General features: G+C 37.7%; 1 protein-coding gene across 1 annotated transcript in view; it reads left to right on the forward strand.

Annotated features, from left to right (window-relative positions):
• Positions 1 to 12,529, forward strand: part of rbbp6 (retinoblastoma binding protein 6) — a 54,664-nt gene that overhangs the window by 18,159 nt on the left and 23,976 nt on the right. The window contains exon 4 of the mRNA XM_041206534.1: positions 9,873 to 9,917. Within this exon, the coding sequence (XP_041062468.1) occupies positions 9,873 to 9,917 (45 nt within the window). The remainder of the gene's footprint in view (positions 1 to 9,872; positions 9,918 to 12,529) is intronic.

Raw genomic sequence — 12,529 nt, forward strand, 5'->3', positions numbered from 1 at the left:
ATCTTGAGTTTAGAACATTTGTACCAGTTAATCCTATTCTTAAGATAGAAATGGCGAGAGAATGATCTTTCATGTTACTGTACTTCCATGTTTAAGTGTGTTGGGTGCATCCTCATCCAGAAATACAGGAATAAGCATACACTTAACACTCGTTAATTGGAAGTATATTTACGCTATTACTTTGCTTTGTACTAAGCAATGTAAATCAGCCAAGTGGAAATTTGATCAGATCATTTGAAGTGTAGACTGTATTCAGATTTTTGCAGTTTGTAACAATCTAAGATGGCAGTTATTTCAAAGAAAGAACTGACCATTGGGGAAAGTTTACAGTGGGGGAGCTCTTGTACTTAAATTAAAACACTAGGATAACAATGTACACAGTTGTTAAAATCTTTGATAATAATCTGTAAATTCACGATTCATTAGCTTGCCCATGTACCACCACAATTGACTAATTTCATGGACGCGCTTAAACTATTTCTTGCAAAGAAATACTGTACTGAATGTTTAAACTTAGTGTTGTAATTATTGACCGAGCCCTCAGTAATGAAGAAATGTTAACTAGTTAATATCTGACTACTTGCTATTTTGTAGCAGTAAGGTATGAATGGTGTGCTTTACTTTTCTCAACCTTCCCTTAATCTGAGAGCATTTATCTTCCTTTAGTTATGGGTATATCAGGGCTTTCCCTTGCTTTTATATTCCTGTATTCATAATGCCAACATTCAGTAACTGCCGCTCAGCAATGTTTAAATCATTTGTATTTGTGAAACAGTTTTCCACTTTGTCTTGACCTGTTTCTCTTTATTTGCATTTTCTACTGTTTTTTGAATTCATAGTTTTCCTTCATTCTGTTTTGTCAAGTTTTATCCTTTTGCTTACGGAGGCAGCAGGGGAAGGCAAGAGAAAGAGGTTACAGACCTAGTTACCAGACTGCAGGGAAAGCTAAGCGAGGTCAGTGTTTAGCAGTGGTAATGGGATATACAAGCATACTAAGTAGGATGTTTTTGGTATAAACAGAAAAGATAGGTGAGTTTCATTGGAAGAAAGAGTTGTTTTCAAATCCCCACTTAAGACCTGATCTATTTAAAACCCAATTTGTTTCATGCCAGATCCATCTGCTCGTCCTTTATTACCTTTTAATTCACATATAGTTCAAAAACTGTTTCCTACCAACTTCAGGCAATTTACTTCCTGAAATTAAGCAGTCATTAACAGAATGTTTTATATTTTTTTTTAAGTTAGGTGTGTTAAAAATGTGGCTCAGAAAACTGGTGGAATTTGACACTTAATCTAAAGCCCTGAAGTATTCTGATACTATTTTACCTCCCCCAAGCCATTGTTTGCCTTATGCTATTTTTAATTGGCTGTAAGGTGGTATAAAAGAGTAGCCTGGGTACTCCGCCCCTGCTTAGTGTTTATCCACAGCAATTTGATTGCGACAGATAAATCAGCAGGGTTAGGCATCAATGCACAAAACCCACATCATACCACTTGATAGTGCAGAACTTGATGCTCTCGTGTTCCACTGTGTGGCAATGCTATTTTCATAGGTTAAGTTGTCAGAATCTGAAGATGCCCGTGTTTGGAAATGGCAGTTGATTATCAGTAATAACTAATCAGTTACTAGACAGTTGGTTAATATATGAAGCTCCTTCAACTCGACCACTTGAGTTTTTTTTAATCACTCAGAGAAAAAAATTGTTTATATATACACTTTCAGTTCTTGGAACACTTCACTGTTCAGATCCAATGAATTAATTTTGGAATGTAGTCACTGATGCATGGGTAAATGCAAGATCCAATTTGCACACAGCACAGTCCCACAGAATTTTATGTTGGCCAGAATACCAGGGAAGTATCCTGCTTTTGAATAGTACCATGGGGCATTTTACATTCATCTCAATGTGAGCATCTTGTATGTACTCTTTGCAGGCAGAATTCTGCCATCTTTGTTCATCTCAAAAACATTAGCTGTCAAAACCTTGTTTAGTCTCTTTAGGATATTGATTTTATCAGGGCAATTAGGTCCCTTGTGCTATCAATTGGTCATGAAGATTAAATTATTGAGGCCTGAAACCATTCCTTTCAGTTATTATATTGTATGCAAACTTTAAATGTTTATATACCATGTATCAAAGGAAACCTCTTCCTCTGATCACATTTGAGATAGAGACAGTATACTTGCCAAAGTTGGTCCAAATAGCTAAATGACTTGTTGGGGGTTGGATGATACTATAAATAGCTGGATAAATCAGAGTATTTTTATATAGTGTTAGAAATGAAATAATTTTAGCCAACTAAGAATGAGCTGCCTCATTTAACCTCAAGGCTTCAAAACTAGTTTCAAATTGAATGTGCTAAATTTGATGTGTTTGACTGTTAATCCTGGAGCTCGTGTCTTGATGACACTTCAGCAGCACTTGGCAGCCTTATCTATATGGACCAGATGTTTAACTGACTTGTAGTAGCAGCCAATGCATTCCATATCCACAATATATGATATTACAATAATAGGAATGCTGCAGATTATTTGGCTAAATCTACTCTGAATTATCAGACATGTCCATATTCAGTATAAAGGTGAAAGCACCAAAAATGTTTAGTTTTGCTGTTTATAGTAAATGATGGCAGTTATGTTGCAGCCTTGTGCAGTTCTCCAAGCCAGTCACTGCACGCTAAATCAATATTGAGCATTTTGAAAGCCTTAAGCGCTGGTAGTAGAGGGACCGTATCCTAGGGAATGCATTAGGGCTTAATATAGTTCAGCGAGACTTTGGTCTGCTGGAATTGGTGGTTTACTCTGTAATGGAGAAGTGGATGGATGGCCATTTTGAAAAGTAAGTGCATAGAATTAGCAATATGCTTGCACATCTGACCCAAAAATAGCTGCTACAAAGTAATTAAGCATTTTATCTCAAGCTGCCCTGTTTTACAAATGTCTCTGAGCAATGCTCATCTGGGTAAATAGTTTACCCACTGCTCACTGGCAGCAATAAACCAAGACAACATGGAAATATTTAAAACATGAACCATCTTTTTGAACTTAGTGGAGCTCATTGTGTTTGTGGTGGGGTGGGGTTGGTAGTTGTGGACAGTTTGTAGTTTTCTCCACATGACCAGTTGGTGTTTATAAAGATAACTGATTTGCCAAAATCATATCATCAGCCTTGGACCTTTTTAAAAGTTGATTCTAGGCTGCTTTTAGAGGTCTTGGAGATCATTGAACTGGCAATAAACATTGTGATAAGAGCAGCTTATGTGCACCGCAAAATGCATTGGGTCACGAGCAAGTTTTGAAATTATTTCAGACTTTTACACTAAATCGTTTTCTGACAGCAAGGCTTCCAAGTTAAATGGAGGAATTTCTATCAAAAATCAGTTAACTTTTTCCTCTTTGAAGAAGCCTGAGTACAGTACTTGTGCTTTTCTATTGTTTTGTGTTCAACAGTTTCAAGGTGAGGCGAATCTCACCTATGGCCAATGCAACAATTTTTATTAAAAACAGAAAATGCTGGAAAAACTCAGGTCTGACAGCATCTGTGGAGAAAGAAACAGAGTTAACGTTTCGAGTCCATATGACTCTTCTTCAGAGCTTGCCCTTGCAGTTTAGCCATGTTAAGATCCCACTTGCTCTGTTCACCTAAATAAATCTTTTTATAAAAGAATATAGTTTATCTGACTCTTTTTTTGCAAATGTAATGCCATTATTCTTCATGTGGTTAATTCCCAATTCCTGAATACTCCACAGTAACTGTGACTCTTCTGTTTCCTACATCAGCCATGCTTGCTCCCTTTTTATAAAAAGACTGCTGGTTTTGTCTTGTCGCAGTTTAAACTTGGCTACTACCAGCATTTTCATGTATAATTTTAAATAAATTTTTTTCTCTCATGTTGACACTCAAGGTTGCTTTTGTAACCATGCTGACAATAGCAGTCCCCAGCACACCAATTTCAGGCAGCTGGCAACAAGCGTGTAAACATGTTGGGGTTAGTCGCCTGGTTTATTTCTGTCATGTCTGCCTGCTGCTGCGTTAGAAAATACCAAAAACATCACTTCCAGATTGTAGCCAGTTTCTCAAACCCTGTCTATCAGAATCTACTAAGATTGGGCAGCACATTGTGTGAAAGTAGCTCAAGTAAAACTATTTGCTGTATAGAATATAACTCTCCCTCATCTAATACTTTGTGAAGGCCTTAATGATCTCCCAATTCAATATAATTTTTCTGCAGGCACAATCTAGCAGGTGACCATTAGGGCTGTTTTTGATACTGAAGCTATGCAAATATTGGACCATAAGCAGCTTTTTATTGAGTTCAGTGATGCTCTTTAAATATTTAGCTGGTATGTGGTTCCAATACATGGAGTTTGTGCTAATTAACAGTTTTATTACATTGTTGTTAATGCTGGATAGGAGCACTAGCCAGAGATATAAACAAGTCTTGTAGTATTGTTAACACTTGAGTTGTAGGTGATGATTAGATTTATTTATCTATTTAGACGTTGGATAGTATTTTGTGGCGGTGGATGGGGTGGTTGTGTCACAGTTGGATAATTCTGTTCACTTTAGATGAGCAATGCAATGTATTTTGCACCATATTAACATTGTGTACTCAGCATAGTTTGAAATATAGATCAGATGCAGAATGAAACTCCCGTGTTGTCCCAGCAAGATACTCAATCCTGCTGTTACATATGCGAGCCCTCAGTACTTTTTTATGTATTTTTTAATCTCAGAGAATCGCGTAAATTAGGAAATTTGGAAAATTGTTGAAGATATGTGGTCCCTTTTTATTACAACTAACTAGAGCATCATTGGCCAACCTGAAGAGTAACAAAGTTTAAAATATATCACTGCTTGTGAAGACATCACTTGGACTGGAGTTGTTGCAACATTGCATCAAAAACATTTCATAACAAAAGCAGATCTGTGCTTCATTTTGTCCTTGAATACCATGAATGTAACACTAAATTCAGCCCAATGAGGGAATTAACTTAAATCCAATAAAGCATGTTCACACTGTCTAAATATAAAGCTTGTTTTAGTCCAACAGAGGGGAAGAGGCTTTCATCCAGAATTCCAGTAGGTATATGCTTGCTTAATTACTTGTCTGTCGACATTGTCGTGGCACTTGGGGAGTTGTATGTTTGACTAACGGGGTCCAACAGCCAGTTATCAACTATCTCCCTTTGAGTGAGTGAAATAGAATTGCACAGAAGAGGAGTCTAAAATGCCTTTTACTACATATGCATCAATGGATCCAGAATCATTTTGCAATGTGGAAGTGACAGGATAACTCGCCAGGCTGATAAGCTAACTGTTTGTCTGTGTGTACTATATATATTATACTATTTAGGCACAGATTGGTTTTAACTGTTTTATATATGTCCTGGTTCAAAAAAAATGTGTTTTTGGGGAGTGGGGAAAATTGCTTTTGTCAACCCTCATATTTGCCAAATCTTAAACTTCAGTTGGGTGTATTCACAGTTCAATATTTTAAAACCATAATCATAGAATTTGGCCGCACTAAAACGACCCATTCTGACCATTAAGCCTTCTATGGAATAATTCTCCATATGAGGCAGCTCGTCCAAATCTACTTTCCTTGCGCTGCATATCCTTTTTTCAAGCAACTATCTAAATTCCTTCTAAGAGAATTTATAGACTTTGTTGCAGCAATGGCTGATGGCAGAGTATTCCACATTCCACCTTCCCTATATGTAAATTATTCTAACTTTCTTGATATAAATTTGTTCCCTCTTGTTACCATCTTTGTGACACATGCAAACAATGACTCTCTATTTACTTATTTATTATTCATTGTCTTGATGTACTCTACCAAATCCCTTAGGTTTCTGAGGTCCAGGGAAAAATGATTTACCTCCAGTTTCTCTACATAATTGTCTGGTAACACACTGATGCATTTTCACTGTGCTTCCATTTAATTCTTTGGGAATCCTTACTATATTAAGATGCTAAGATTTCTTCAAATCACCAAGGCCAAATATGTGTACAAATCAATGGGAAACCCTTGAAACTCTTCTATGTACCTTTGTGGTTAACAGAGACCAAAACCTTGGGTACTCCTGTTGCAGGAATTAACAAGGCATTGATCTAAATTAAGCTTAAAATGAAGTCCAACTTTTAATTTATACAAATGAAGTTCACAAATGCAAAAATCAGTCCTCTTCAAAAATGTTCCCAGGGTCATAAATGTAAGTTTGGAGAATGGGTTAACATTTCCTTTCCATAATAAAGGCATATGTATCTTAAATAAGCATATCCTGTTAACCTTTACACGAATAGTGGTAGATTAGATAAAAATTTGGCTGAATGGCAAGAAACAAGATAATGGTGAATCCTTTTTTTCAGGCAGGTGGCAGGAATGCAATTGATGCATATTAAAGGCCTAGACATGGGTGTACAGGACACATTTTCAAAATTTGCTGATGAGACAAAACTTGGAAGTATTTTGTATTGAAGAGGATAGTGATAGATTTTGAAAGAACAGACAGGCCAGTGCAATGGCTGGTCAGATGGCAGCTGAAATTTAATGCAGAGAATTGTGAAGTAATATATATAGAACCATAGAGGCCATTCAGCCCATTGTGTCTGCGCCGGCCAAAAAAAGAAGTTAGCCACTCATTTTTAATCCCATCTTTCAGCACCTAGTCTGTAGCCATGCAGGTTACAGCACTTCAGGTGCAGAGCCAGGTACCCTTTAAATGAGCTGAGCATTTCAACCGATTTAGGCCGTGAATTCCAGACATCCGCTACCCTCTGGGTGAAAAAGTCTTCATGCCTCCTCTAATCCTTCTACCAATCACCTTTAATCTATGCCTCCTGGTAATTGACCTCCCTGGAAACAGATCTTTCCTGTCTACCTTTTCTAGGGTCGCTCATAATTCTGTCCAGCTCAATTAGGTCACCTCCCCACTTCCTCCGTTCAAAGGAAAACAACCCTAGTCTATCCAGTCTTTCCTTGTAGCTGCAATTTTCCAGCCCTGGCAAAATTCTTGTAAATCTCCTCTGTACTCTCCCCAAAGCAATTACGTCCTTCCTGTAATGTGAGTAGAACTGCGTACACAATTCCAGCTGTGGCCTAACCACATTATAATTTTTAATCACGTTTTCTTTTTTAACCATACATCATTTTTTAACCAAATTATCCTAACCTCTCCAAATGGATTACCTTGCACTTTTCTGGATTGAATTCCATTTGCCACTTTTCCACCCATTCAACCAAACCATTGATATCATTCTGGAGACAATAGCTACTCTCTCCACTATATATATTTTTGGTAGGAAGGATGGGATTGAAGAGGCAATGTAAAATAGAGCACAATTCTATAGGGCTGCAGGAACCCAGATCTGGGATATATGTGCACAAATTGTTAAAGGTGGCAGGACAGGTTGAGAAAGACAAATGGGACCCTGCACTTTATAAACCAAGGTATAGTGTGTAAAGGATAGTAAGTTCTGATGGACCTTTATAAAAGACTGGTTCAGCCTCACCTGCACTGCACTTTAGGAGGGATGTGAAGGTTTTATAGCAAATGCAGAAAATAGTTCCAGGAATGAGGGACTTTTATGAGAATAAATTGGAGAAGCTAGAGTTTTTCTCTTTAGGGACAAAATTGAGATGAGATTTGATAGAGGTTTCCAAAATCATCAGGGTTGAGATAAAAACTATTCCTGTTGTTGGAAAAGTCAAGGACCAGAGGACACTGATTTAAGGTGAATGGCAAAAGACCAACAGTAACATAAGGAAAATCTATTTTACACAGCAAGTGTTTAGCATCTGGAATGCACTGTCCAAGTGTAATGGAGGCAGATTCTAGTGTGCGTTTCAAAAGGAAATTGGATATGTACCTACAGCGAGAAAATGTACAAGGTATAGAGAGGAAGGGCAAGGAAGTGGGGCTAACGGTTGCTCTTAAAGAGAATTAGCACAGGTGTGAAGGGTCGAATGTCATCCTCCTGTGCTGTACTCATTCAGTAATTCTATTTATTGATTTGTGTCCATATGTATAATAGGAACTATATATCTCAACTTGTCATATTTATATGCTCTCTTGCCAGTGGTTGCACTGTAGCACATTAGTTTTGCCTTCCCAGCTCCTCTACCTATACTGCAGATAGCCAAACCAACTTTACTTTGAAAATGGCACTAAGCTTTTCTACATAAAAAATTTAACAACAGAATATATGAAATAGAACATTCAAAATAGGGACTGAATATTAACTGTCTCCTGGTCCAATTATTCCTCCTACCTGATCCCCACCCAAACACACAACTGAATGTGATCTTGGTTTTGTGTGCACTTCAATGGGAGATTGCATGTCACACTAATTAGACCTTCCTGCCAGTGTTGACACTGAAGGACCTCAGTTTTACGCCTCCCAGGTTCCCTCAGCCTGTACTGCAATGAAACTTCTGTGCTGCAATCAATTCTACTTTGCTGCTTCACAAATTTCCGAATTTTGCTGTTATACATCATATCAAATCAAGTAAGGGCAGCGTGCATGAGCAGGGTGAATTATGTCCAGTCCTTTTGACATGGTCCAATTAAGTCCCATCCTCTAATTTCATTTTTAGTTTAAGTCGGCAATGCTGTAACGACTTCTGTTCTTGATCCACAGTTAGTGCTGCCACTCCAAAAGAACACAATTACAAAAATAACCTGTTCTTGTCGATTCCAGAGAAGGCAATTTAGGCACACTCAATCTGTTACTACTCACACATTTAACGGACATGCTATTCCCTCACCATCTGTGAGCAAGACCACAGAGCATTGACTTGTATTGAATCATGCAATTAGAAATGCATAGTACCAGGAGGTGAGCAATGTAGTAGCAGGAAACAACATATACAGGCCGATACATGTAGACTTAATCTATTCTTTAAGTTCAGAGATCAACTATTATTGTTTTATGTTCACATGAGTTAACGTGTCATGGCAGAAAAAGTTTCACTATAATTGACATGTGGAATGAAGGGAGGAGACATTGCTACTAGTCTGTTTCATGGTGCACAATGGAAATAGAGTGCATCAAGAGCATCTGCCATACTGTGTAGGCAGCATTCTTGTATACTGTTTCCCACTGTCAAAGGTTTCTAGGGGTGGATTACTTGGTTCTTCATGCCTTTCCAAGATGTCGACCGTCTTTCAGCCTCACTTTTGTGATCTGTCTTAAGTGTAAAGAACTCAATTCAATGCTTGCTGATTCTGTAAGTGTTTATGTTCCCAACACATTTGAATTTACTAACTGAAAATTATCTGAATGAAGTCATCACCCCCCCCCCCCCCAAAAAAGCAATACTATTAATCTATGGATTGCAGTTTTGGATCTTACTATATTAAACCCCATTTTCATCACTACATCCTTAGCAGCTCAAAAGATTGTGCTCAGTACATGGAGCTGACACTTTGCCTTCCACCCAACACAACAATACTTTGGGTAGAATATTAAACCCTTTTTCTCTCTCACACTTCATGTAGCTTTTCTGCAAAATATTTCAAACCTCATGTCAGTCAGTTCTGTTCTGTGTTGCAGTGGCAACTGTATGCAGTCACTTCTGCTTTAGAGCTCATACTGTTATTCATCTGTTCACCTATTAAAATACAGTCTGAATCCAAAAGTTATAATTAAGGTTTCATTGTAGTGTGAATTTTTTAAACTTTCTCCCATCCCAGCACATACACACTCAATGCATGTACATTAGCAATGCGCATTATAAACAAATGCTTATTCAGGTGAGTTTGTTACTAAAATGTGAGTAATGACCGGACTGTCTATTTGGGTTTGAACTATGTGCCTTATCATGGTTTAAATGTGAATGTCTGTATTTAATTCTTCCGTTAACAGATTGATGACTCTGGAACATCTATCTCTCTGGCCCAGCTTACAAAGGTAGAAAATGTTTCTTTTTTGCTGTTAGTGGTGTTTTTTCCCCCTGCCAATTCAATTCATTGCAAAGTTTAATTGTATTAAATGTTGCACTAATCTGTAATTGTCCCATACATTATCCAGTGCAAATTTACATTAATGCATTGTATATTATCATTTTGCATAATGTTACATATATTCAAATGCATTTATATTGTCATGAAAAGTATTGTAATTTGTGTAAAATGTTAGTAACTTGAAACAATATATACTGAATATCCTGTAAAGAGTGAGTGATATGGGGAAGATGGAAGGGGAGTCCCTCGACAGCCTCACCTAGTTACCATAATGCTCGTCTACCCCAGTCAGCTTTGAAAATAACAGCAAGATTAAACCTTAGCTAATTGTCTTTTTGTTAATCTGGGGTGTGGTGAATGCTAAATGGGTTATTTCACCTTTGTTGGCTTTGAACATCTCGCTAGTAAAGAAGGCGATAGAAGAATGAAAAAAGCCCAGATCACTGGATACAGTGATTGGTATGAAGGTTCTTACCTTTAGCACCGTCAAATCTGTGTATGGCTGTAAGCATAAAGACTGTTATCTCAGCAATACAGCCAAGAAATAAAAGCTATCTCTGTTGTTATTGAAAGTATAAATCTTGTGTGTAAGTTTTTCCTGAATTTTATAGCAAATGTCTACACTCAAATAACCATGAATTGAATACATGTATGCCAATCCCGTGTTGTATTGACCCTTGCATAGCTTAGCATTGACCATGTAAATGTAAACCGCTAAATACAATAAACTATCTTCTCTTAAGACCAGATGTTGGAAAGGGTGTATATGGGTGGTCATTTGTTTGAACACAGACTGTAAACCTTTGTGAAATTGTTTTTTGTTGCTGCATCTTGGCTAATCTGTAGGGAGAGACAAGTGCTAGTCATATTAGTGGATGTTTGTGCCATTAGGAGCAAAAAATGCAGATACCAGTTACCACTCATTGTATTTACATTGCCTTAACTTACTGTACTTGTCCTCCTGGTTTGTAGACCTCTCTAGATCATCTGAATTTAAATCCAGTGTTACTTTGTGCACAGGAAACACATCTTCATTTTAGGGGTGGAAGATTTGTATACCTGCAGAACTCCACATGCATTCACTGGTATCTGCAGTTGATCATTTCTAGCCATGTGTTTATCTAAAGTGAAATGCTGTTTGGGTTCAAACAAATATGTTTTGTGTGAGCAGTACAGTTAAACCTTGATGGGATCAATCTCTATTTGCTGTATCATGGAATTAAAGCTAAATTACTAAATAACATCTAAAGAACGGGTGAGCAGTGAGGTTCTCTCACCTGATGCTCTCTTAATTTGCAAGCCTCACAGCATTGCGTTGTGTTTCCGTGGGCATTTTGTTGAATGCTATTCAAGCAGACGTTTATCCGTTGAAATAAGTGGTTTCTTTGTGCAGCATACTGTGATTTGAACCTAATCACTTCTCGGATATATTTAAATGCAATTTCTGAATTCTGTCTGAAATAGAGGTTGCTCGAGAATATCATCATCTCGTTCTCAACATCACAGGTCAGATGATCTAATAGGACAGATCACAGTGGATGTTCAGCAACATGTAACTTCCCTCTTGTTTACTTTTATGTATCAACATCCCATGTGGATATCTTACTTTTCATCCATCTGCATGGGTGGTTTTTGTGTTGCCTGGAAGAGTAAGAATATTTCCTCTTAGCCAGTACTACAAAGACTGGTTCCAGAGTCTGGCTTGAAAATCTGCTGCACCTACAAAGAAGGGCTTTTCCTAGCTGTGGCTCGTACTTGCCTATTCACTCTTCATACAGGTTCTGCCAAGTTGTAAGGAGCATCCAAAAAGAAGAGGTCCAGTACTGATCAATGTTTCATAACTGACTCAGAAATATTCAGAGTTGATATCAAATGCAAATACTTCAACATAAAACTCCAAATGCCACAAGGAAGGAAGGAACCTGTTTTCAATCCAGACCTTTTCCAGCTGACTTAATTGGGTGGTATCAGGGAATATGTTCAAATCATGCTGTGACTATATTTGGGGAGTGCTGCAAAACTTACTTGGTATCTCAGCTGTGCATGGAATCTGTGATTTACAGAAGTTTAAATTATGCTGCACAAGGGCCAAAAGCCTGCTTTCATGAAGGTAAGTGCTACAGTATATCAGCATCCAAGTTCCTGCCTGGGAAAGGCCTCAATCATCCAGCAACTGGAAAACTAGACATCCGAATTGAAGCACGTACTCTGAATCTGACTAGCACAAGCTGACACTCAAAGAAGCCACAGGTGGTTGGTATATCAAGTTGCACACACAGGCTGTTTGAGCCAGAGCAAGGTGAAGATAATTACATACCTTAGTCACTTCATACCGTTAATTCATTTGCCATGTGGAAAGACCACAGTTTTTGAATCTTGACTGAAATTCCTGAACAATGTGATGCCTGAATTCCATGTAATTCAACATTTTCCTACCACTCTGGTAACCACTCTTTGAAATCCTATTTCAATCATTCATGAGACTTTGAGAAGATCTTGATCACAATTTAGAGCACAAACTATTTAACTGTATTGAAATTTGGATCAGCCAATGCTACT

Source organism: Carcharodon carcharias, chromosome 15 (assembly GCF_017639515.1).
Source record: "Carcharodon carcharias isolate sCarCar2 chromosome 15, sCarCar2.pri, whole genome shotgun sequence".
Lineage (NCBI taxonomy): Eukaryota > Metazoa > Chordata > Chondrichthyes > Lamniformes > Lamnidae > Carcharodon > Carcharodon carcharias.